The sequence below is a fragment of the Mya arenaria genome, chromosome 3 (assembly GCF_026914265.1).
Source record: "Mya arenaria isolate MELC-2E11 chromosome 3, ASM2691426v1".
NCBI lineage: Eukaryota > Metazoa > Mollusca > Bivalvia > Myida > Myidae > Mya > Mya arenaria.
The window spans coordinates 26,669,773-26,695,037 of NC_069124.1; the positions used below are offsets into that span (position 1 = coordinate 26,669,773).

The 25,265-nt window shown below is 33.2% G+C and overlaps 1 protein-coding gene and 1 long non-coding RNA gene across 2 annotated transcripts in view; one reads left to right on the plus strand and one right to left on the minus strand.

The window, feature by feature from the left end:
* Positions 1 to 7,369: 7,369 nt before the first annotated feature.
* On the minus strand, positions 7,370 to 7,719 carry LOC128227868 (uncharacterized). The gene is made up of 2 exons (XR_008259868.1): positions 7,636 to 7,719; positions 7,370 to 7,435 (listed from the first exon to the last, which is right to left on the minus strand). It is a non-coding gene; the product is annotated as an uncharacterized LOC128227868 (long non-coding RNA).
* A 239-nt stretch (positions 7,720 to 7,958) lies between these two features.
* The window catches only part of LOC128225894 (WD repeat-containing protein on Y chromosome-like), a 31,523-nt gene continuing 14,216 nt past the window's right edge, over positions 7,959 to 25,265 (plus strand). The window contains 11 exon segments of the mRNA XM_052935792.1: positions 7,959 to 8,012; positions 8,190 to 8,278; positions 8,583 to 8,675; positions 9,476 to 9,568; positions 16,649 to 16,766; positions 17,262 to 17,331; positions 17,629 to 17,905; positions 19,524 to 19,629; positions 20,963 to 21,114; positions 21,675 to 21,701; positions 23,728 to 23,830. Of these exon segments, the coding sequence (XP_052791752.1) occupies positions 7,959 to 8,012; positions 8,190 to 8,278; positions 8,583 to 8,675; positions 9,476 to 9,568; positions 16,649 to 16,766; positions 17,262 to 17,331; positions 17,629 to 17,905; positions 19,524 to 19,629; positions 20,963 to 21,114; positions 21,675 to 21,701; positions 23,728 to 23,830 (1,182 nt within the window).

Genomic DNA, 25,265 nt, shown 5'->3' on the forward strand with positions numbered 1-25,265 from the left:
TGGTGGTTGTTCAACTGTTCAGGACACCAATGCACAGCAGTTACCCTGGAATGGCCGCATTTCATGCTGGAAATTATCCGGCATAGTTTTGCCCTTGTTCTGAAAAGACACCTGCCGGGTAGCGAATATGCGACGTTATGAATTATTCATACAAATAACCAGTTATCGTCTCAAAGACATACACATCACCAGTTATCGTCTCAAAGAAACATTCGGAACACATAGGCCATTTTCCATCGAAAACAACCTCGGATCTATATGGACGGTTTACAATGTCAGAAATCTTTACATTTTACTACGATGCAAATTGATCGCGAGGTTAATTCAATTTAGCGGTTAAACCTAATGACTTTATTCTTGGGATCTAAATTATTTATGCAATAAAACACTTCAATGACAATCAATTTAAACTATTATTTAAAATTCAACGACCTACTTCTACTAATGTACCGGCATACATCCGAGGTTGTTTTCAATGGAAAATGGCCGAGGAGCTCCAAATGCTAAGGGAAAATGACATTTGATTGACCAGGAAGGTTTAAGGTTACAACACGCTCTTGTAAATTGTGCAACAAAAATGATAAGAATGTTTCTACAGACAAGGTGTGCATTTAAAAAACGTACAGTGCTGTACAAATTTTATCTGAGAAAAGAAAAGAAACAAAGCTGCGTTTACAGAAAAATGGCATTTTCTTGACGAACATTTCTTGATAGAAATTGTGCGAAATAGACATTGTATGAAATACGATTTTCGAAGGTTGAAGATAATGTATGGGGCAATCAGTATTAAGCAACGGAAACGTCTATGCACATAGATATAACTTCATACGGTGTAAGTAAAATATAAAGAAGAAATTTGAGCGGTATTCCATATGCAATTTAGGTCAACCTTGTGGTCATAAATTATTGACTCCATTCACTGTATAGGTCCGTTGTTTATAGCGAGCAGTTCGATTAGCTACATTATTGATATATCCAATAAAGACCGGTATTAAATACCACCGTCGATTTTTGGTATTTATATTTCCACCCCTTTGAAAAGAGAAAAAATAGAATTGCAGTTGTCCGATGTTCTGTCCAACTGCCCACGCCTTTTGCTAATTGGTGTGCAAACCGAGTAATCACTTTCATTAAAGAGGGAAGTAGGTAATGAGAACCTGCATGATGAACATGAGCCTCCTAAAATATTAATTTTAGTATGTTATTCATTATGCTTTTGAGTAAGCTGATATTGAATTTGAATGGTGAATAATGAATAAGAATGACTCGTTAACTTTTATTCTAGCCAGCTATCGTGTTTGTGTCGGTATCTAGATAGTTCATTTCTTGGGCGTGTTTAGACGAGACGTATATTAAGGTATGACATTATTCGTCCGTTTATCAGTTTGTCCGTTTATTCCGTTTTACCTGTTAACGACTCCTCCAACAGCCGCTTATGAATTTCATGGATACGTCAGGAAATCGTTGGGACATGCGACAATTTAAATGGTTACAATTTGTCGTCCCTCTACCGAGCGATGGACATTTAAACATCATATACACTGATTATCACTAATGGGATTCTTCTATATCGCTTCAGGAATCCCAGAGGAAGAAGTAACTATTGGCATCTTGTTAGCTGTCTGTTTGTCGAAGTAAAATGTCGAAGTATTGTCAATCTTGGTAAACATTCTTCCTCGTCTACTACTTTAAGGAGAACATTATTATGAATGGGGAATTTGTAAATAAATATTCAATTCATGGATCGACGTTTTGGGTATTCGGAGAACGGGGATGAAGATATATATATAAATTTGATTGACACGTTTTACGTCTACGAAGTTGGGGTAATTTGATGGTTTCATACACTGTAGCCTAGTTCATGCGACCCGTCCTGTACATGTTTTTAACGTAATTCCCAGAATGGCATTGTAACAAAGCATATAAAAGAATAATTGCTGAACTTATTAAAATGTTGATATCGGAATAAAACATTTATCGAACAACTACAACTAAACGGAATATTTTTTAATCGTTGATCAACATATGAAGCATTTATATAAAGTAATAAAACATTCACTCTAAAAGCGTCAACATTAAGTACCATGCAACTACAACTTGACTATTTGGTCCGACAGCACTGTAACTATGAAATCGGACAAATGATTAAAGACGCTAAATGTGTAGTTTTCATGGATCTTTTAACGAGGGTCCTTGTGATTTTAGCTCAACTCAACTCAACTCAATTTATTTGTAAATAAAGGCCTCCGACCCAGAATACAACATCAACAAACGTTTACAATAATATAATCTGTGCCACCCTAAAATACTGACTGCTTTATGTTTTATCTATTATCTACTGCAGTCAATATTTGATAGATAAAATATGCAACATGCTTAACGACAAAGCTATCGTTACTGCTCATTAAACAATTAAATGAAATTTGATTTCTCTGACCACTATACCAATTATATAGATGGTTTATTTGTATTTCCTCATATTGTTGGCACTCGAAAAAGGCGTGTATTCATTTTCAATTACCTGGATGTTTAAATACCTGAAACAGTATAAACAAATTCGATTTTCACGTTGAACATAATTGTGTCTACCTATTTCAATGTTTAACTTGTGGCTTGAGCATCTAAAACGCGCGAGTGCTAGTCTGATTTTAAAAGGTATGTCCATTGTTAGATATTTCTCAGGGGTTAACAGTGATTTAAAACACTTAAGTGTAAGTGTCGCATCGCGATGAAGTAATAACATCATTATGCCAAGTTTGGGACATGCAATCGTTTAAACGCTGCTTGAATGTTTATAGAAATAAATTTATACCCCCATCGTCCTGCGAGATCCAAACATAACCAAAGCCAAACCTAAACAGCAGACTTTTAACACCAGTCGCCCCCGTATACCTACCCCTCTCGTCAAGCGATTTTATCATTTTATAGCAATTAACTGGATATCTTTGATTTGGCATTTGCAACAATTTGCACCAAAATTTGATACATTATGAATAATGTACAGTGCAAAGTGGAAGTCGACCGCATTCCCCAAGTACCATACTTGTATTTACTGTATCTACTCCAAGAAAATATCTACAAAATTCTGCTTGACCCCTTTCTATTACCTCACTATATTCAAAGCCCCATATTTCAGACCCGAAGGTGAGAATTGGAGTTACCATACTGTCAAATAGTTTAAATATATCAGAATGCGAAAAATAGCCGAACGGCTTTTGGTTTTGTTTTATGGAAAATGCTGCTTTGCGTGCCTGTGACACCAATTTAGTTTTAGCCATTGTCCAGGAAAGTTTCGGGGTAAACAATAATCCCATATATTTGTATACGGATACGGTGTTAATTGGATGACCATTGAGAAACCATTTCTCATAGTTTCGTAATGGACCACCGTTCTGAAATACTATTATTTCTGTCTTTACATCAATTATCTTTACAAAAGCTAGAAACAGCATTAAGTTGCAACTGGAGATTGTTTGCCGTATCTGCACAGTTCGCTACATCGTCAGCATACATAAGACAAATAATATCAGGAATATCATTAGTTATAAATATGCCATTTCTGCATGTGTCTCTTAAATGTGCTACTAAGTCATTGATGTAAAGAGAAAATAGTATTGGTGAATTCAAATCCCCCTGTCTGGTGCCTACGTTACATAAAATGATTGGGAAATGCTATTTCTTTCAACTTTTACATGGGCGCTTAATTTTGAATACATTGACTTAAGAACTGTTAAAGTCTTTCCATTCATGCCCTTTTCTGAAAGGCTAGTGAATAATTAAATGTGTATTAGAGAATCAAACGCTTTCTGAAAGTCTACGTAAAGGACATAGAAGCGGCCCCCCGGTTTTGAAATATATTTCTGAACCATACTTTGTAGGCAAAATAAGTTATCAACTACAGAGTAGCCTGAACGAAAACCTGCTTGTGACTCTTCAATGATTTCGTGTTCCTCGGCCCAAGCATATATTCTGTCATTTATTATACTTGAAAAAAACTTACATTACATTTAGCCGCTTATTGGATGACGGATTGCAATTCAATGATGTTGTTGGGATCTTAACCGAAGGTCGACATATTCAGGTGATTGCTATACTTCCATTATTACGGTGAAATTGCGATTATAAACTTGAGAATCACCTGTCTCCATGAATTTTGTGGCTCTTTGAGAGTGGCAATCGCTGCTGCAATTGTTTAGATATGTCTTTGAATCTAATACGCAAATGTTGCGGCATGAAAACAAACACAAAGTAAAATGCCTGCAATAAGCGACATGCGTTTTATCGGTACGTGATGTAACTGCACTTTCGATTATCGGAGAAATTTGGGAAATATAATGGAAGATTGAAATTACTCTTGTTCTACTAAATCAGGATATGTATTGAAGGAATATTAGTATATGCATAGTTAAGAGTACATATTCCAAATGATGCTTACGGAAAGGATCTGCAAAATAAACATTTGAATGTTATTGGAAATTATATTTATTTTACATAATCGTAAAACAAAAAAATACATCATTTGTGTAACTTTTGAATAGGATTGTTTGATGCGATATGCAATTTAATTACGCGTTCATTTTAACCGAGGCACACCGTAACGTAGACTTCTTTTTTGACGTTTTTAACAGTAGACGTAATGTTTGTTTATAATGCTGAAAATAATTGTTCAATGAAATTAATTGAATTGGCATTTCTGTTAATGGATAGCATATTTGTAACGAACGAGACCTTCCAATTCATTCTATTTCTTGTTTTAGGTTAATACGCAATCAAAACATGGTAAAGCCTATTCCGTTTCTTTTTTATCTTTTTGTCTTGTTACTCCTTTCTCTGGCGAGTTTTATGCCACAATACCACGATATGACGGATGAGGCTGCGACGGCTTTACCCTCAACCTCATAACCTTCCCTATCGACGATACCTTCGTTTCACTAACCGCCGGCACAGTGTCTAAAGTCATGGCAAGATCAGTGGAATTTCTGCTTAATTTGGTTTCGAAATAAACCCAAATGTTCTACGTTTAAAGAGAAAGAATACAAACATGCAATATTCAACAATTGCATTTAAAGCAAGCGGCAAAACCAAAGACAGCATGTGGACGTGCGTTCGTGCGTATGTTAGTTCTTGCTATTTTGGTTTGTAGTAGTTGCAATTACGTCAACAATGACAATTGGCTACTTGAGAATGACCTAGCATTAAATAAATGAAAGATGTGTGCGTGTAAGATGGTGAAGCAGATTACGTGCATAGCGGTCGAGTCTATGTTAGTGGTGGCGGTCTGTCCGTCCGACGTTGCAGGTATGTAACTTTACTTTCGCATATGCTTATTTCAAAATAACTAGGCACAAATATTCGCCATAAAAATCAGTCGTATCGAGTGCAAGACATATATGTCTGTACGTCAAAGGTCAAGGTCACAATAAAAAATAATCATTGTTTAAGTCTACTTGAATATTTGCTTGGCCATTCAGTTTAGAACATTAAAGTTGCATGAGTACATGTTGCGTGCAAGGTCAAATGTTAAGGTCACACTAAAGGATAATTGGTAAAATTGTATTTTAGTTTGGCTTGGTTGAAATCGCTGTCGCAATATGTTGCTTAGTATCAATTTCAAGTTAATTTTTTGTCTTACCCTAGTGCACTACGTAGTACAGTTTATATCTTACCCTAGTAGGCTACGTAGTTCAGCCTTTGTCTGATCTTAGTTCACTATGCTGTTCAGACCTAGAACACTATGCACTACTACTATGCGTCTGCTCCACCATACATACTCGACACTTCCGCTACTCGATACCTTCAGTTAAACAAATGTCACGCTTAAAAGTGCTCGAAGCAAGTAAACACTAAAACCTAAACAATTGACACACAACGCCACAAAACAACAACAAATACTCATAGAAATATATAGTTATCAGGAGTAACCACCATTTCACGGTCAGCAAAAGTGATTTGGAGCTCTCTTGGGGTGAAACTGGTGAACTAGCGCTCATCGTCAACCTTGCACCAAGTTTTACTAATACGTGCAACATTTAACGCATTTGAGCCACGCCGGTGCAACTAAAAGGCAATGAAGCATAAAACGAAAATTCATATCAACTAATATTAAACTTCAAGTACTCAACGACCATGCATATACCACATCACCTTCCAATGAAAGCACGAGTCGGATCATCAAATGTACGATTCATTCATACCTGGACAGCCATCTATCATCAAATTGCATGTTTTGCCGATGTGTATGCCTTTTCAGGTATTAAGTATACGTCAGGGGATTTAACATATGAGAAAGATTAAGGCCCAAATCGCTAACATATCCTCAATCCATTGTGATCAGTTGACTAGAAATATGATTATAGTTTGCAAAATAAATAAAAACACAAGGTTGCATTAACCAACGTACTTATTTAAAAAACTTTGCCAAATAATCTCGACAAATTGCAATGACTGGCCTTTCTCAGGCTGGTCACTTGTCGGAGTTTTATTGTCGGAGTTGGTCAAAGAAATCAATTTGATCATGAGACCATGTGATTTTATTCATTGACGAAATATACTTTCTTTATTGGTCATGATTAACAAGCTGCGACGTCGTATTACAAAATTTGTGTTTCACTAACATTTCGCGCACGGCATCTATTAAACTGCCTTTTCGTTTTCGATCTTTAACTGTTCCTGGTAGTGCATCGTTATCTCGTTCATTTTTGTCATATCTCTTTAGTCTATTCAAGTGTCCTTGCAACGTAGCTGTCGTCGTTGTTTGGTGTTCATCGTCACCTTTTTTGTCTTCATGGCTGCTTTGTTTTATAACTCCTTCGCGTTATATATTTGTCATCGCTTCTGAAATTTCGTCGGCGTTGTTCTAAATGCACAGATACACGCAAAGGATGTCATTTGTTTGCGCAGCAATTTATATGGCTTTGATTCTCCCTTCACATATTTAGTTATTGTTTATGTGTACGCCTTATTGTGCACAGAAGAAGAAGAAGAAGAAGAAGAAGAAGAAGAAGAAGAAGAAGAAGAAGAAGAAGATTTTATTTACCTTAAACTTACAGCTCATAAGTTACATATAATATAAACATGTACAGTATATAAACATTTCCGATAGAACAACTTTAAAAATCAATCATACTGTATAAACAAAATGAAGTTATAACACATTTGGTTGCGACCATGTGCACATCGCAATAATTATGTGCATATGATAACTTTATAATAGTTTGTTGAAAAAAAAAGAGTTTGTAATTCAAATATCAGGTTATACATGTAACATGCCGACATTTCCGGTAAATAGAAAGTTAGAGTCGACGTGTAAGGTTCGGGTTTAATGTCCAGGTGGATTAAGGTTGAAGTGGATAAATTGACAACTACAATATCTTTTCATCATATGTGTATTCCACGAGTATCACAACTGTGTCGTTCTATAATATAACTGAACATACTGAAAATAGACAATGGAATAACAACTAATACATAGTTATAATTATACATTGCATGTTAATACTTTTACTATTAAACATGTTACTTTATTATAATCTTGTACACAAATAATACTGAAGTTGTAATACGTCTAGTGGCCGTAACAAGATATAATGGTAAAATAGTATGATATGACCTATCATAAACACAATGAAAACTTACAGGTATGTGGAACCAAATGTCCTATAAATATCTCGAAACGTCTCCTATCTCACCCCATAACCGTGTTGTCAGTGTACTGTTAATCTGTTAATCAACATATTATAAACATGTGCAAAATGTGCAACAAAGACAAGAAAGAGACATCACTGCTATCTTGAACTAGTATTTCACAAGAACCACGAAAATACATGAATTGCTCCGAAAATACAAACAAAGCATCCAATACAACTCATTGCACCAAATGCAGAATTAAACAATGAAGGGCCAATACATACCAAATATCATAATGCTTAAACTCCTAACTTTAAAAAGTACAATACAAGATGTCTCCCAAAAGCAATGTTTTAAGTGAGAACATCTCACGAAAATCTCCGTGCGTGAAAACGCTAATTTTACAACATAATATTCTATCAAGGAAATAGTAAAAACGGCAAATTAGCACCGGGTTACATACACATTCCAAAAACTCCCGAATACTTGAACGGAGATGACTACAAACAAGTAACACTGTTAAAGTGTTAATTAATGTTAAAATGTTATCTTTCATATTACAGGACACAGAGGGTTCATCCAGAGTAAAACCCAAGTGGATCACAGACTTCGTCATTATGCCACAGTTTACAAAATTCATCGTCGGAACTGGGTTTGTGACCATTAGTATTCCAAAGGCAGCAAGAAGTTCACTAATGTCATAGTCTTTACTGTTGTTTTTTAAATGAGCCTGACACCCATTGATTGCTAGTATTTGCTCCTTTGGTATTTTAATTTGTAAAATCTTATCAACAATTAAAACTATGCATGAAAAGTTTAATCATATATGATGATGAAAAAATGTAAGTTCATTAATAATGAAACAACTTGGGTACGGTATGTCTGAATTATGTTCTTTATAATGTGTTTTAATGGTCATGAAAAAGTGTATAGCTGTTATTATTTTTGATTTACAGAGACCGAGAGATTCAGTTCTTTGAGTTGTCGTCATTTGAGCCATATTGTCAGATCAGTGGTCTGGAAACTGTTCCTCTCAAACTCGACTACTGGTATGAAAACAGTATGACAAGCATTTGTTAATAACTCAGTACTGGCACGAGAAATCAAATGCTGATTAAAGTGCATGTACAGGGCCTTTAAACCAGTTATGGAGAAGACACCTTAGCCCTTTTTTGGAAAAAAAACACACGTTTTTTTCAGTTTTGGGGGAAAAATTCTCGGAGCACTTTCAAACATTTTGGGAATAAACCTAGTAAAATATGACAAAATACAATTGATTGTCGCTGATTTCAGACCAAACCAATCAATTTTTGATTGTAATTGATCATTGGAACATGATTAGGAAATGGTTACCTTCACAATGTATAAGACTCTAGTCACCATTTACCGGTAACCTTTCAGTTATGGGATTGTATTTTGTCAGTAAATAACAACACATGGTGTAATACTCCAATGGATTACTTTAAGCACCTCTGACAGTAACTTCTGACTAAGTGAACAGCAGGCCAAAATTTCTCGAAACTTCTTATGCTTTACAGGCTTAAGTAGCTTATTTCAATTAGCATTTGATAATTGAAAAATTGGTTAATTGTGTTTTTATCATAAAGATAATATGTATCTAAAGTATAAACACACTTAAAGAAGTCAATAGTATGCAAATGATTGAAAAACAAAAATAGTGAGCTTTGCTTAATCCTGTTTTAATGGACTTAAGAAGTTTCGAGAAATTGGGGCCAGGAGCTTAGCTCACATTTGCACCATGTTTATTAGATAGAAGATAGTGTTATAGACATTTATTAAAATTTCAATGTTTCAAAATATACTATATTAATATTTTTCACCGATCTAGTTCTACTGGCCATGATGAAAGCCTGATCCTGTTTGGTGACAGTCAGGGAGCAGTCAACATTCTTGTCATCACCTCCACTGGCGAGTGTCTCAGGTATTGAGTGCTTCACATTCATATTTCAGACATTTTGATAAAGAACTCAGCTCACCTGTTTGTGTCTACGTGGAATATCATTAATATCAAAGTAGGCAGTCTAGAATGAGATTAAATTATTCATTTTTTTGAAACATTTTGCTATAAAGGCATAAATTTTAGAAATGTTGACTTTACTGCCAGTGATTTTTTGGCTAATTTTAGGGCCGAATATCGGCCCTTTCCTCTCGGCAAACAGCCTCCATTTTCCCCCAAATATCGCCAGTTTTTTCCCAAAAACAGAATTCATTTTTCCCCTTTTTTCTGAGTTTCTTTTTACTTACAATTTAAACCTGCAAAATTAAGTTTGCATTTCATTGAAGTTACTTCTATTTCATATATTTTTTGATAGCAAACTTTCAGATATTATCCGTCCCCGTATCCGGTAAAATCCGATCCGGGTAACCGCAAAATAGCCAATATTTGTTTACAGTCTTTTTTGCCGGGAATATTTTGCATTTTGCACCGTTATTTTTCTGCTTCCGGTTTTAATTTTCAGTTTATTTCAGTTTTTCGTAATGCAAAAAAAAAAGTTTCACCTGACAATTGTTGCCATAGTCAGTGAAGTATGGTATTCAGTAGTTTCACAGCGTCGAAGAAAATTTTTTTATGTGTGTTTTAAGTATCTCAATGTTTTGTACTCAACTATTTAGTTCTAAATAATGACTAAATTAGATTTTGAGTGCAAAACTTAATACACAGACTTCAATTACAAGGACACGCAATTAACAACCAGTTTAAACATGTTGTCGTGAGTAGTGTTTTGAATTCAAAAATGCATTTTTCAGTACAGTATTCATATTAATCATCAATGTTTAATCACAGGTACTTGACACACACTTTTTTAATGTTCTAAAACGGCTATATACTATAATAAGATGAATTACGGACACTACGGACCATGGACATTACGGACCAGACACTACGGACCAGATTTAGGGACATTACGGACTAGTCATTCTAAAATGCCGTCCAGGCTTTTTTTTATGATGGTTAGCCTGGAACGTCATTCATAACAAAATTCGTAAACATGTAAAAAATGTCTATGAAATGAAATGGTCTTCATTTGTATTCTGTTGCTTAAGACTGCCAATAAATACATTAATTCTTATCAATAACCATATCCATTTTGCAAATTCACAAGCTATTTCTTCAAAAAAGTAATTTAAATACCTGATTTCAGTTGACAGGAGCTTTCTTACTGCCAAAAAGAAAAAAGGTTACACACAACTATACTTTAAGGTTTCAATCTGAAGTAGTATTTTTAGTATGGATTACCTTCCCCTAACACTATCATTATCAGTTACCACACTTTTGTACTTAATGAATTTGAAAAACATTTATCGTCACATACAGGCTTCAAGAGGTATTTACAAACTATTCTATGGGCAATGTGGACAATGCATACTATTATACACATGTATTTAAAATAAGACTAAATATTAAAACAACAACATGTATATCAACGGCATTGTTACACTAAGTGAATCAAAATGTTTTATTGTGTAACAAATCAAAATTTGACTTCAACACGACAATCCAAGTTTACAATTATCAGAGATTTTGCTGACTTATCAATTTATTATGTGTATATATATAGTTTCGCTAGAACATATGTTTCATGATATTTATATTAACAAATACCTTATTCCTCACATCAGAAAACCTATACAAAACTCAACTAAAGGGAATCTTCAGGAAATTACTATTTTTAAAGGAATTGATAGAAAAACATAATTACAGAACATTGTTGTTTCCTTTTATTCCGACTAGAGTGCGTTTTATCGTCAAGCTTATAGGAAAACAACTAGAGTTAGAATTGTTGTGTGTGTTTTTAAAAGAACTATATTGGTAAACAGAAGTAACACTTATGTGTTTAAGGGGTTAAAACATGACAAAGCCGGGACTCTGCGTGAGAATTGGCCTTCATGCTCTTATAGAATATACCTCGGGTTGTTATGGGACACTTGTGCAATCTTCGCCGACTTTACATTTAAAATGTCATCTTATAGAAGGTCATATGCCCAGTTTGTGACATGAACGCGCCAGCGGTTCAAAGAGACGCTATAAAATTTAACAAAGCTTATAAAGGCAAACCGGTAATTTTACCCAGTATTCTAATTTCTGTCATACAAAGTAAAAGCACACATATAGTATTTATAATGTATGGTCGTTTTTAGACGGGAGGCTAGGTGCGTGTGGGAAAGGGGAAAGAAATGTAGAAATGTTTTTATGTAAAAAAAATGGCAATCAAAAACCTCCAAATAATTGCAGAATTTCAAACCGTCATGGCAGGTTTTTGTCAACATACATACAAATGGTCATTCACTCGGGAACACCAGAAAACTTACTCGCCTACTGGTAGGAAAAAGGTAGGGAGGAGAGAGCTCGTACAATCACCAGTTGGTACCTGAGGTTGCTCTTACCACAAGTTTGTGACAAGTAGTACTTAAACAAGTTTTTTTGTTGTGTGTCAGAATCTGGATGCTTTAAAGAAACCAAACAAAGGAATATTAAGCATACAATAGTTCAAAGACATCCAAGTGAGCGCAAATGAGGGGTAAATTACAAGAATAGAAAATAATGATACGAACTGAAAAAAATGCCATGCATGCAAATGAAAATTCTTCCCATACTTTGCATGATAACATTCCACAAACTTAATGATATTGCTATTTGATTCATTTTGCAAAAACTAAATGTCCTTGTTCCAATATGCTAACAAAAGTAATAAATGTTTGTAAACACTTCATTCTTAATTTATTTTGAATAATTTACAGGTTTACAATATGTTGCCTTAACAAAACTACTGCCAATGACACTACAGTTCGTACTAAGCTGTACTAAAGTAACTAATAGTCATGTGTAACCTTAAGCAGAGAAAAGAAAATGCATTTGGATATTCTCGGCTACATTCGTTAACAAAAACAATGGTGTTTGGTGAATTTTGATGGTGTTTGAAAATGTATGTTGTTTTAACAATTCGGAACGTGATTATTTTATAATATATAGTGCAATTGATGTAAAAAGGATTAGTTTTAACAGGTAAAATGTTCTTTTTTTGTTTTAATAGACTAAATTGGAATAATTTCAATAAATTTGCGACCTAATTCTGATCGGCATTTTGAACATGTTTACGAATTTTATTATGAATGACGTCCAGGCTAACCATCATTAAAAAAAAGCCTGGACGGCATTTTAGAACACACAATTAACAACTAGTTTAAACATGTTGTCGTGAGTAGTGTTTTGAATTCAAAAATGCATTTTTCAGTACAGTATTCATATTAATCATCAATGTTTAATCACAGGTACTTGACACACACTTTTTTAATGTTCTAAAACGGCTATATACTATAATAAGATGAATTACGGACACTACGGACCATGGACATTACGGACCAGACACTACGGACCAGATTTAGGGACATTACGGACTAGTCATTCTAAAATGCCGTCCAGGCTTTTTTTTATGATGGTTAGCCTGGAACGTCATTCATAACAAAATTCGTAAACATTTAAAAAATGTCTATGAAATGAAATGGTCTTCATTTGTATTCTGTTGCTTAAGACTGCCAATAAATACATTAATTCTTATCAATAACCATATCCATTTTGCAAATTCACAAGCTATTTCTTCAAAAAAGTAATTTAAATACCTGATTTCAGTTGACAGGAGCTTTCTTACTGCCAAAAAGAAAAAAGGTTACACACAACTATACTTTAAGGTTTCAATCTGAAGTAGTATTTTTAGTATGGATTACCTTCCCCTAACACTATCATTATCAGTTACCACACTTTTGTACTTAATGAATTTGAAAAACATTTATCGTCACATACAGGATTCAAGAGGTATTTACAAACTATTCTATGGGCAATGTGGACAATGCATACTATTATACACATGTATTTAAAATAAGACTAAATATTAAAAAAACAACATGTATATCAACGGCATTGTTACACTAAGTGAATCAAAATGTTTTTTTGTGTAACAAATCAAAATTTGACTTCAACACGACAATCCAAGTTTACAATTATCAGAGATTTTGCTGACTTATCAATTTATTATGTGTATATATATATAGTTTCGCTAGAACATATGTTTCATGATATTTATATTAACAAATACCTTATTCCTCACATCAGAAAACCTATACAAAACTCAACTAAAGGGAATCTTCAGGAAATTACTATTTTTAAAGGAATTGATAGAAAAACATAATTACAGAACATTGTTGTTTCCTTTTATTCCGACTAGAGTGCGTTTTATCGTCAAGCTTATAGGAAAACAACTAGAGTTAGAATTGTTGTGTGTGTTTTTAAAAGAACTATATTGGTAAACAGAAGTAACACTTATGTGTTTAAGGGGTTAAAACATGACAAAGCCGGGACTCTGCGTGAGAATTGGCCTTCATGCTCTTATAGAATATACCTCGGGTTGTTATGGGACACTTGTGCAATCTTCGCCGACTTTACATTTAAAATGTCATCTTATAGAAGGTCATATGCCCAGTTTGTGACATGAACGCGCCAGCGGTTCAAAGAGACGCTATAAAATTTAACAAAGCTTATAAAGGCAAACCGGTAATTTTACCCAGTATTCTAATTTCTGTCATACAAAGTAAAAGCACACATATAGTATTTATAATGTATGGTCGTTTTTAAACGGGAGGCTAGGTGCGTGTGGGAAAGGGGAAAGAAATGTAGAAATGTTTTTATGTCAAAAGATGGCAATCAAAAACCTCCAAATAATTGCAGAATTTCAAACCGTCATGGCAGGTTTTTGTCAACATACATACAAATGGTCATTCACTCGGGAACACCAGAAAACTTACTCGCCTACTGGTAGGAAAAAGGTAGGGAGGAGAGAGCTCGTACAATCACCAGTTGGTACCTGAGGTTGCTCTTACCACAAGTTTGTGACAAGTAGTACTTAAACAAGTTTTTTTGTTGTGTGTCAGAATCTGGATGCTTTAAAGAAACCAAACAAAGGAATATTAAGCATACAATAGTTCAAAGACATCCAAGTGAGCGCAAATGAGGGGTAAATTACAAGAATAGAAAATAATGATACGAACTGAAAAAAATGCCATGCATGCAAATGAAAATTCTTCCCATACTTTGCATGATAACATTCCACAAACTTAATGATATTGCTATTTGATTCATTTTGCAAAAACTAAATGTCCTTGTTCCAATATGCTAACAAAAGTAATAAATGTTTGTAAACACTTCATTCTTTATTTATTTTGAATAATTTACAGGTTTACAATATGTTGCCTTAACAAAACTACTGCCAATGACACTACAGCTCGTACTAAGCTGTACTAAAGTAACTAATAGTCATGTGTAACCTTAAGCAGAGAAAAGAAAATGCATTTGGATATTCTCGGCTACATTCGTTAACAAAAACAATGGTGTTTGGTGAATTTTGATGGTGTTTGAAAATGTATGTTGTTTTAACAATTCGGAACGTGATTATTTTATAATATATAGTGCAATTGATGTAAAAAGGATTAGTTTTAACAGGTAAAATGTTCTTTTTTTGTTTTAATAGACTAAATTGGAATAATTTCAATAAATTTGCGACCAAATTCTGATCGGCATTTTGAACATGTTTACGAATTTTATTATGAATGACGTCCAGGCTAACCATCATTAAAAAAAAGCCTGGACGGCATTTTAGAACACACAATTAACAACTAGTTTAAACATGTTGTCGTGAGTAGTGTTTTGAATTCAAAAATGCATTTTTCAGTACAGTATTCATATTAATCATCAATGTTTAATCACAGGTACTTGACACACACTTTTTAATGTTCTAAAACGTCTATATACTATAATAAGATGAATTACGGACACTACGGACCATGGACATTACGGACCAGACATTACGGACCAGATTTAGGGACATTACGGACCAGATTTATATATCTAAAAATACATATATAGACCGATTTTGTAAAATATTTGATTATGTGACTAGCGCCTGTGTGTTTAATATAAGAAGATAAAAAAAATTGGGACAAGCTTGTTAATTGCTGTCTTACATCACCATGTTATAGAAAAAGTCTGTATGGACACATATAATAATCTCAGTAAAAGCAGAAAATTAAAAACTTTATATGTAAAATTGCCATGTTATAATTTTCCCAATTTTTAGACTTTTCGCGCTGATTTTCCCCAATTGAAAAGGCACAGGCAGTAAAATTATTTTGAAAAAAAATCACTCAGTCTGCATACCTCTATGATTAAAATTTGAACAGTGGCAGATTTGTTCTATGGATAAAGAAGATATTTATTGCATAAAAAGCATGCAGTGCAATGAAGTGGTTATGTTTATTTCTTTTCAATCCTCTTTAATCCTTTGTTTATGATAACAAGTTCTGATGTAGGTTATAAGTATACATTACTTTGGTTCTATTTGTTTTTGATTTGACAAACTCATTTCAAAAATGTTAACTGATTCTTAAACTGGTTATGTGCATACCAAAAAAAAAGAATATACGATTTGCTAGTAGTTTAAAATAAATGGAGTTTGCTTATTTTGGTAATAAGTTAATATAGTAAATTGCTATGATTAAAACATTACAAACAAGCCTTCTTTAGATATAAGATATATTTCAAATATATAATTCCATCAATGAAGAGATTTTGAAATTGAAATTGATAAGAATAATAGTTATAATAACAATTATAATAATAATAATAATAATAATAATAATAATAATAATAATAATAATAATAATAATAATAATAATAATATTAATAAACTATGAATCACTTTACATATCTTTGTAATATCTCTTACAACTCACTTAGTAACAGTGGTCAAAATTAGAACATTAGCCCACAACTCCTGCACTGGTTATTTCAATGACTGGAGTAAGGAAATTAACAAATAAAAATTATTATATGTTCTACCTAACTTTGAAAAAGGCTAACGACAGTCATATCCAAAGGTCACTTAATTCACTAGTCTGTGGATGGTAAATTCAACTTGTAACTTGGTTTTTAAAGAGCAATTATATATTGTAGAACTTGGAAGAAAGCGACAAAAGTTGATGGTTTCATAGCGAGTGTGTCACTGAACGATGCTGTCGGACCCAACGTCAACTTTATACGATGGGCCGTATATGGAGACTGGGTCCAACAGGTATACCAATTTTGTCCTTATAGGCATGCATGACCTAATCCACATGCAGAGTGTCCTTTCTTCAGCATTTTTACAGACTGTTAGCCATTGATTATGTTTATCCAAATAATTTTGACTTGCCAGGTTTATGCTAATTATTGGCGATTATCTTTCATAATATGGCATATTTAACAAATAAAGATACGACACAAGCAGTTTGTAAATTAAATTGTTCATCAAAAAATACCTCTTTGGGCCTTTTTTCATGAAAATAAAATTTTCAAGAATGATTTCTCAAGGCAAGTGACAAATTTTTAACAAGGGGAGGAAATTTCCTCCGACTAAAATATGATTTGTACCCAAATTTTTAATATTTGTATCTCAAATAAATCAATTAAAATAACTCTGCTGCTGAAACAACCATTTTGTTGACTGTTGACACAACCTAATAATTGTATAATTAGTGAGTTTTGTGAATATGTACTTAACTGATAAGTCTCTGTCTGTGTGGTTCAGCTCAAGTATTACCACGACATTGGTCAGGTGATTGCCTGCTAAAACCATGCAAACACTGCCCTCGTCATTGGTAAGAATAATATAAAAACATTTTTTTAAGTATATCTTTTTTGAGCTATGTAGCCACACTTTTCAATTCATAAATTAAGAGTTCTGTATGGAATGAAATTTCAAAAAAATAAGTGTTGCAGTTTGATTGTCTAAAGAAAATGATATCATACATAATATTGAAAACGAACAGCATACTCTGAAAAATGGATATGTTTATGTCATATATACTAGAACCTTTTTCTTAGCCAAATGGTAATAAAATAGTGATTATAATCAGTCATTTGCCTTTTGAACAAAATCCCACATGTGATTGCAGACTGTACAACAGGAAGTACCCACGTTGAGGCCCAGCTCAAAGAGATAAAAGATGTTGGGCAGAAAGAGAACCGGGAACCAGGCACACATGTACAAGAACGCGCCCGACAGAACAAATACACTTATGGGCTCATGAAACAACGCCTTGAGACCGATCAGTCTGTGTTCAAGGTGTACAAAGGCGTGAAGTACTTCAACTTCTCGAAGGATAAGAATATCATTGACTTTTTGTCACAGGTTGACCGAGTCGTGAGGCTGTGGAATCCATATGTGCCAGGGTTGGTATAAACTTTATTTATTTTGAATAGTTTAATTTAACATGCATTTATATGACACATGTTTTGTGTTGTTATATTTTTATGTAACTCTTTAAGCCTAACAGGGTTGGTATAAAATTAATTTATTTTGAATAACTTAATTTATTTCATGCTTTTCGATGAAATATGAGGTTTTATCAGTGAAATAACAACAGTGAAATTATCAGTTTGATTGCAAAACTAGGAGTGAAAATATCAAATTTTAGAAAGTTCTAAAGTAGTTCTACTTTTAAAATCCATTGTAGTTACTTCCCCTGGATCAAAACTTTTACTTTGAACACGAAATTGTTGCCAAAATAAATGAAATTTAAAAAAAAGAATATATATCAGAGAACTTTTTCTCAACAAACCGGAAATAGTAAATTAACAGCTACGTAATCAGCTTTAATTTTGCGTGAGGGGTATCCCACGTATAGCAGGGTAAATAACACATAGTTTTTCTAGGACAGTCATGAAATAAAATATGATATTATACTGAAATAAATAAATATCCTCTATTTAACATGTAATTTTTTAGTTATATTTTTATGTTACTCTTTTAGCCTACCAAGCTAGCCTCCAGAACTTAAGTTGCATTGCATGCAAGATAATTTCAGTTTAATGACTTTAATTTTGATTCGCCTGATCCTGCAGATATTACAATCTCATGTTTAAGGATGAATTTATAACTGGATTGCATGACAAGATACATTATCTGTATCACATGGAAAATACGACTCCTTGTATCAGGAAACAGACTGCCAAGCTACAAGAACGCAGCACATTTTATATTGTCATTGATATAGTAAACGAAATCATTATTATGAAATATTTAATGCTGTCATTTATATAATAAATCAAGTCATTATTATGAAATATTGTCATTATATTTTTTTATATATAACTAGTAAAATATCTTTTGATGTGAGGTTATTGTACATTGTGCACCTGACATGACAATGTTTTATGTATTAAGCCTTGTAAAATACCATATTAGTATTTATGATATAATAGAATATCACATTTCTGGTCATTCAATGCAAAAATTATTAAATTTGTTTTATACATGAATTCCTTAAAAGTTTTTAGTACTTAGATTAGCCTAGCTCGATAGCGCTAACAGCTGAAAGCTAATATAATTCACATTTGAGTCCGTTTCCTGGGCAGAAACCAATTCTGTCTACTTTCTGGAAAGTTATGAGAAAGCACCCCAGATGGGGATCCAACAACTCCTTGGATTAGAAATGGACATCTATACCACTAGACCCTTCTTGCTCTGTATTGAACTACTCATGAAGTATCCTCAATACAAGACTGATTTATTGATATAATCTCAGGTTTAAATTCACATTTTATAATGTTTCATATTTAAGCACCATCATGGTATGTGAATGGAATGAATTAATCTGCAAAACTGTTAAACACACATGAACTTGATGCCATTGCCTTAATGATCTTATGATTTACGGTTCCTTGGCCTTTATCGACAATGGTGTATTGCATGAACAAAAAAATTACATACTAGACAAATTTGATCACAAGCAGTATTTTATGGTAAATATGCGCTGGCTATAAATCAAAATGATGTTGCATGTTTCAGGAAGCCAACTGCCATGTTACGAGGACACAGCGCGCCGATCTTCTTCCTGTTTGTAGCCGAGGAGGAGAACAGTATATTCAGCATTTCTACCGATAAATGTATTAAGGTAACATGAGCATTTGAGTTGGAAGTCTTTTTTTTTTAAGGTTAAATGTATTGTTATTATTTATATCTCTAGTTTATTGCCGTTTGGACCCATGCCTTGAGTTACTAAACAGGGTTTATTTATGAATTTTCATCAAATGGGCTTGTCCCTGTAGTTTTCATTATATTATTGGTACCAAACATACCGGTAGTAAATATGTATTGGCTTCTTTAATTGCAAATAACTTGTCAGCCATGGTGACATGATCTTAAAACGAAATGATTCTTGCGAGATCACACATTCAAGATTTGTTATGAGGGATTCTAGCTGGTAGCATTGCAACCAATAGTTGCTCTTGTAAACTTTGTTGTCATAAAGCTATTTTGAGTTACTGCTTTACAGTAATAGGAAAAACAAATGCTCTTTTTTACTGACATTTTAATGTTTGGTTTTCAAATAAAGGAATTATTAATTGTTACAAACATGCAAGTTAGTAATAACATTAATTCTAAAAATCAAAGAATAAAAAAAGAAAAAGAAAGAATGAAAAATTTAGATCACAGCTTTTGATGTCTTGGTTGTTATTTTAAGGTCTTCACGGCTGAACCACGTTAGCATCGATATGAAACAGGTGTTACATTATACTATAAACACAAATGATGATTATATCAGAATTGGCGAACATTACTAAAAAAGAGTAAACATTCAAATGTTGATGTTTTACAATCTGAGCAAAATTCACTTTTTGTGGACACTATTCACTATTAGACATAAGTTTAATGAAAATTCATTCGAGAGTCGTTAATATTTTTGCAACCAGTGATTTGTTGTGAAACAAAAATGCTGACCAAAGCTCAGAGAGTGGACAATAAACAAATAGTATAAGCATAATTGAATGTCAGAATTCAAGTGAACTGCTCTTAAACATCAGCCAAACACTTTCGTTTCTGATCAATATGTTAATAAATGAATTATTTGATATACAGTCTTTAAACTTCATACTGAGATTGTTCATGGTCATACATGTAGTTCATTAGGTCAAATGTCAAGGTCATGGTGACAATTAATAGTAAGATTAAAGTCTCCTTCGTTTCTGATCAATAACTTATGAACTATTTGTTATAGACTCTTCAAAATTAGTTTTTATTCACATTGGTCATGGTCAGTAGTTGACCCATATTGAATTTGGATCAAAGGTCAAGGTCATGATGCCTATTATTAGGAATATTATGGGTGACCAACAGGTCCAACAGCTGACTCATCTGATTCACATAATTTTTTAACTGTTTGATTTCCATGTATGGCGCTGATTTGTAAGGATGTTCGAAGATCAACTTGCGTCTTTTTCTTCAAGGTGTGGGACATCCAGGATCACATGTGCCTCCTGACGATCCGCCCAAAAAGCCACAAGATCCGTGGAGATCTGCAAGCAGTTCACTATTCCAATATCTCAAAAACAGTTGCCGTGGCAACAGACCAGATGGCTGCACTCAACCTAAGACTTAAGTATGTGTTTTATTGTTAGATCAGTTTTAAAAAATGTATTTATTTTTTTAAGATTTTGCGTGTTTCAACTTTGCCAAACATTAAAGTGTTAGTAAATGTTAGTCATAAATTTTTAATTGTTTTTTAGTGATTACATTAGATGGTACGTGTATTTAAATATCAGCTTATGCTATTCAAAATATTGTAATATATTGTGCAAATAATCAGTTTATTATGCTTACATGTATTTACTGTTTCAGCTTTCAAATATTTAGAGATATTTTGAGCATATGTTTTGTTCAGTAATCTTAAAGAAAAAGAACTAGGAATAAAACAGTTCTTAACTAAAACACTTTTGAACCAACATTACAAGATTTGAACATTTGCAGAATTATTCATCATAGGTATAAAATTCCTAATAAAATAATTTATTTTTTTATTTTGAATAATAATCTGGAATATTGATTTTTTTCCTATTACGAATTTTTTTTTTTTTTTTTTTTCTAAATACATGTACTTGATAACTCTTTTTCTATTGATCTTTTCGTATTGGTTAAGGAACATAATGTTTTCTATAATAGAGTTGAGAAAGACTTAGTAGGCGGAAGGTAAAACTATTTGCATTTGAAACACAGAGCTATCATTTCAATTTGCACAAACAATGTCTTTGGATTACCTCCCCTTTTACTTTTTTCTTTTGATTGTATAGCTTCTTCATTTAGACACATATGTAGGTTTGATAGCTATCGTTTACACTTATTCAGCTTTCCAACATTCTCCACTTTCATTTCTTTCTCTTCCAAAAAAATCATAAAATTATTTATAGTAAGTTTTGTATAAATACGAATGGTTGTCCGGTTGGCGCACCAAGATGACACGGGTTTGATTCCCGGCTTGGACATGTTTGAGTTTGGTTTGTGGACACCAAGTCAGATAAGTGGGCCTCCACCGTTTTCTCCGATTTCCCCCACAAAACTAAACCAAACTCTCGCGGAACATTGTGTACAGTCAAGAAAAAATTAGAAAGCTGAAAACTAAACTGCTCGTCCTAAAGGAATTATGTAACTTAAGCCAAGGGATAATTTAACCTTTAAGCCTTTTGATGAATAAATGTTCGTTACACTTTTCAAAATCATTGACTTCAAAGACAATATTTGAGCATATGTCAACATTTGTTGAAGGGTTCCAACAGTCAGTATCATACATGCAATATTTCTGAGAGGCTTCCAAGGGGATTTTGGTCTGAATATCAGGGCATTTTAATATTAAACCAGGAGAATTTTACGCAGCAACATTTAGCGCAATATCTACATTCACAAACACAAACACACTGATATTACAATAACTAAAAAAAAATTAAAATAATAATTATTTTTCATTCCAGGGGATATGGATCCCGCGGCGGGGGACCAGGGGATGGGTCGGCAGTATCTTTGCCCTGTTTATCAATATTTGCCCTGTCTTTCCATCTTTCAGTCAGTCCATCCTTACTTCACACTTTGTTTCTGCTCAATTATTTTATTCACTTGGACCCAGGGACTTCATACTTATAGTTTGCGCGATGGTCATGACTAGATGACCCGTATGTTGGTTTGTCTCCAGTCCAAAAGTAGAAATTTCATGTCCATCATTGATTATTTCTTTGAGCTATGACCACAAATTGGGGGGGGGGGGGAACAAGCTCTTTTTCAAAAAAGCAATCTCTAGTTTTACTATTCTGTCTAAAGGTTCTTGGTCTTTTTCCATCTATTTCTTGAGGTTGAAATCTTAGACCTTGTTTTCTTTATCAAATTTAACTATTGCATCTTTCTTCTGGGAATTCCCTTTTATTTTCCCTTTAATTTTGTACTCCATTTTTGAATATTGTACAAAGATTATATGTTTTTTTTATTCATGATATACTCTTTTTTTTACTCTTTTTTTATAGTTTTATAGATGTTTTATAGATGTGTGTAGGAATAAGAACTAGTTTTAAGAAAGTACCCAGTTCATTGATTGCCTGTATTTTGTAAGCCAATATTTATAGATATGTGAAACATTTGTTACATTTTGAAATTGTAATTGGAAGTTACTCATGTATAGTACATGTACTAAAGCTCAAAGTATGCTTTGTAGGTTTGAAAATTAAATGTCAGTATATTATATGGAAAAAAGGTGAATGTGATGTTTAACTGTTTATTGTCATTTTGACAACGGTTCTTGAATCCTAACAATGAAATTAGCTGTCCCGTTGGTGTAGTGGTTAGTGCACTCGCTTCTCACCAAGGCAACCCAGATTTTAATTCCTGGCCTTGGCCCATTTGGGTTTGGTTCGCGGTCACAAACCCATACAATTGGGTTTTCTCCAGTTTCCCCATTTTTGCAAGACAACACTTTCACGCAACATCGTGCCAATGAGATTGACTTTGAATAGTCGTAAAAATTAATAGATATTTATTTAACAATGAAATGATTATTACACTTGAACAAATTTGTCACTTACTTTTACTACATGGAAACAATAAAAAAAAACTCTCCAAAGAAGACAAAGTTATTGTTATAAGAAAATAATGAAAATCAGTATATTTTGCCAACTAGCAGACAACACTTGAAATTTGCCAATTATGACACATAAAAATCCATGGTGTTTTGCAGGCCGAGCCTGAATGCGGACATCGTGCTTACCCACAAAGAACCAGTGACAGGATGTCTCTATAACCCTAGCTTTAAGCAGGTCATCACGTGCTCAGAAAGCTCGGTAAGTATTGGATTAATCAATAATGTTTCGAATTTCTAAGAGATGGGATATAACATAACTGTTTAACTTGCTACCCACAAGGAAAACCCTATGTTTAATGACTGTATTTCATTGAATTCATTCGTGTCCAATGCATTTCCAGGACTTCCATACGCACTTTATCCTGTGGGGATATAAAAACTTGCAAAGAACTGCTGAGAGTTAAAGCTGCACTCTCACAGATTGAAGGTTTTGACAATTTTTTTTTTTTGTCTTGGATGGAGTAAATTTTCGCAAAAATCCATGGAAACCTGAGTAATATAAGACTGCTGACAAAAAAATTGATCGCAGATTTTTAGATTTAATTTCAAAAATTTATGTTTTAAGCATTTTCCTAAACCGTTAGTAACAGTTTAAGCCATTAAAGATTAATTTTCGAACGGAAATATGAAAATGTAGGATCTGATTTTTTGTCAGCAATCTTATATTAATGGTTTGCATATATTTACGCAAAAATTTGCTCTTTCCAAGACAAAAACTTAAAAAGTTGTAAAAATGGTATATCTGTGAGAGTGCAGCTTTAAACCAGAATCTAAACGTCGTTGAGAACTCTACTTTAATTTGATTATTCTGTTCATTGCTTTGTTTTTAATTTGCCTGCTATAATATGTCAGAATTCAACTTTTGTTTGTTTTACAGTGATAAAGAGGTAATTCAGTGCAATCATTGCCAGAAATATTGTTTCATTGTTGCCAAAAAGTTATTTTTGTCATCTTGCACCCTGATATTGTTATTGTTGTGTTAAAGTACTGTACTGTTTCTCCCTGAACCTTACAAATGTTATAAGGAAAAAAGACCTTAAATTTTGTCCGTTGAATACTTGAGCATAATTTTTCCATTGAAATATTTCCAAACCTAACTTTCTCTTTCAGTCTATTGTTGAAATGTTTATTGTTGATTATGCTATTAGTATGTTCATGTTTTTGTCGCCTGCGAAGCATGACAGAACCAGGGATTACTTTGTCATGCATTGACGTCCACTTTCATTTACGATGAAGAACTTTTAAAACAACTTGATGTAGAGTCTTTTATCTTTGTATGCACATTGAACATGATCAGTAGATGTCCTCTTTTAATTTGAGGTGAATTTGTTAAAGGTAAAGGTCATGGTGACCTATTGTTTTGGATTAAGAACTTTTGAACAAATTCGTGAAGAGTCTTATAATTTGATGTGCAAATAACTCATTGTCAGTAGATTAACCCTATTGATTTTGGGGTTAAGCTATTAAGGTCAAGGTCATTGTGACCTTTACTAGAAAAAATATGGTCACTTTTGTTTGTTCAAGAATTTTTTAACAATTTAGTGTAGAATATAAAACTTGATGTACTAATTTGCTCATTGTCAGTAGATTAACCCCTATTGATTTTGTGATCAATCTATTAAGGTCAAGGTCAT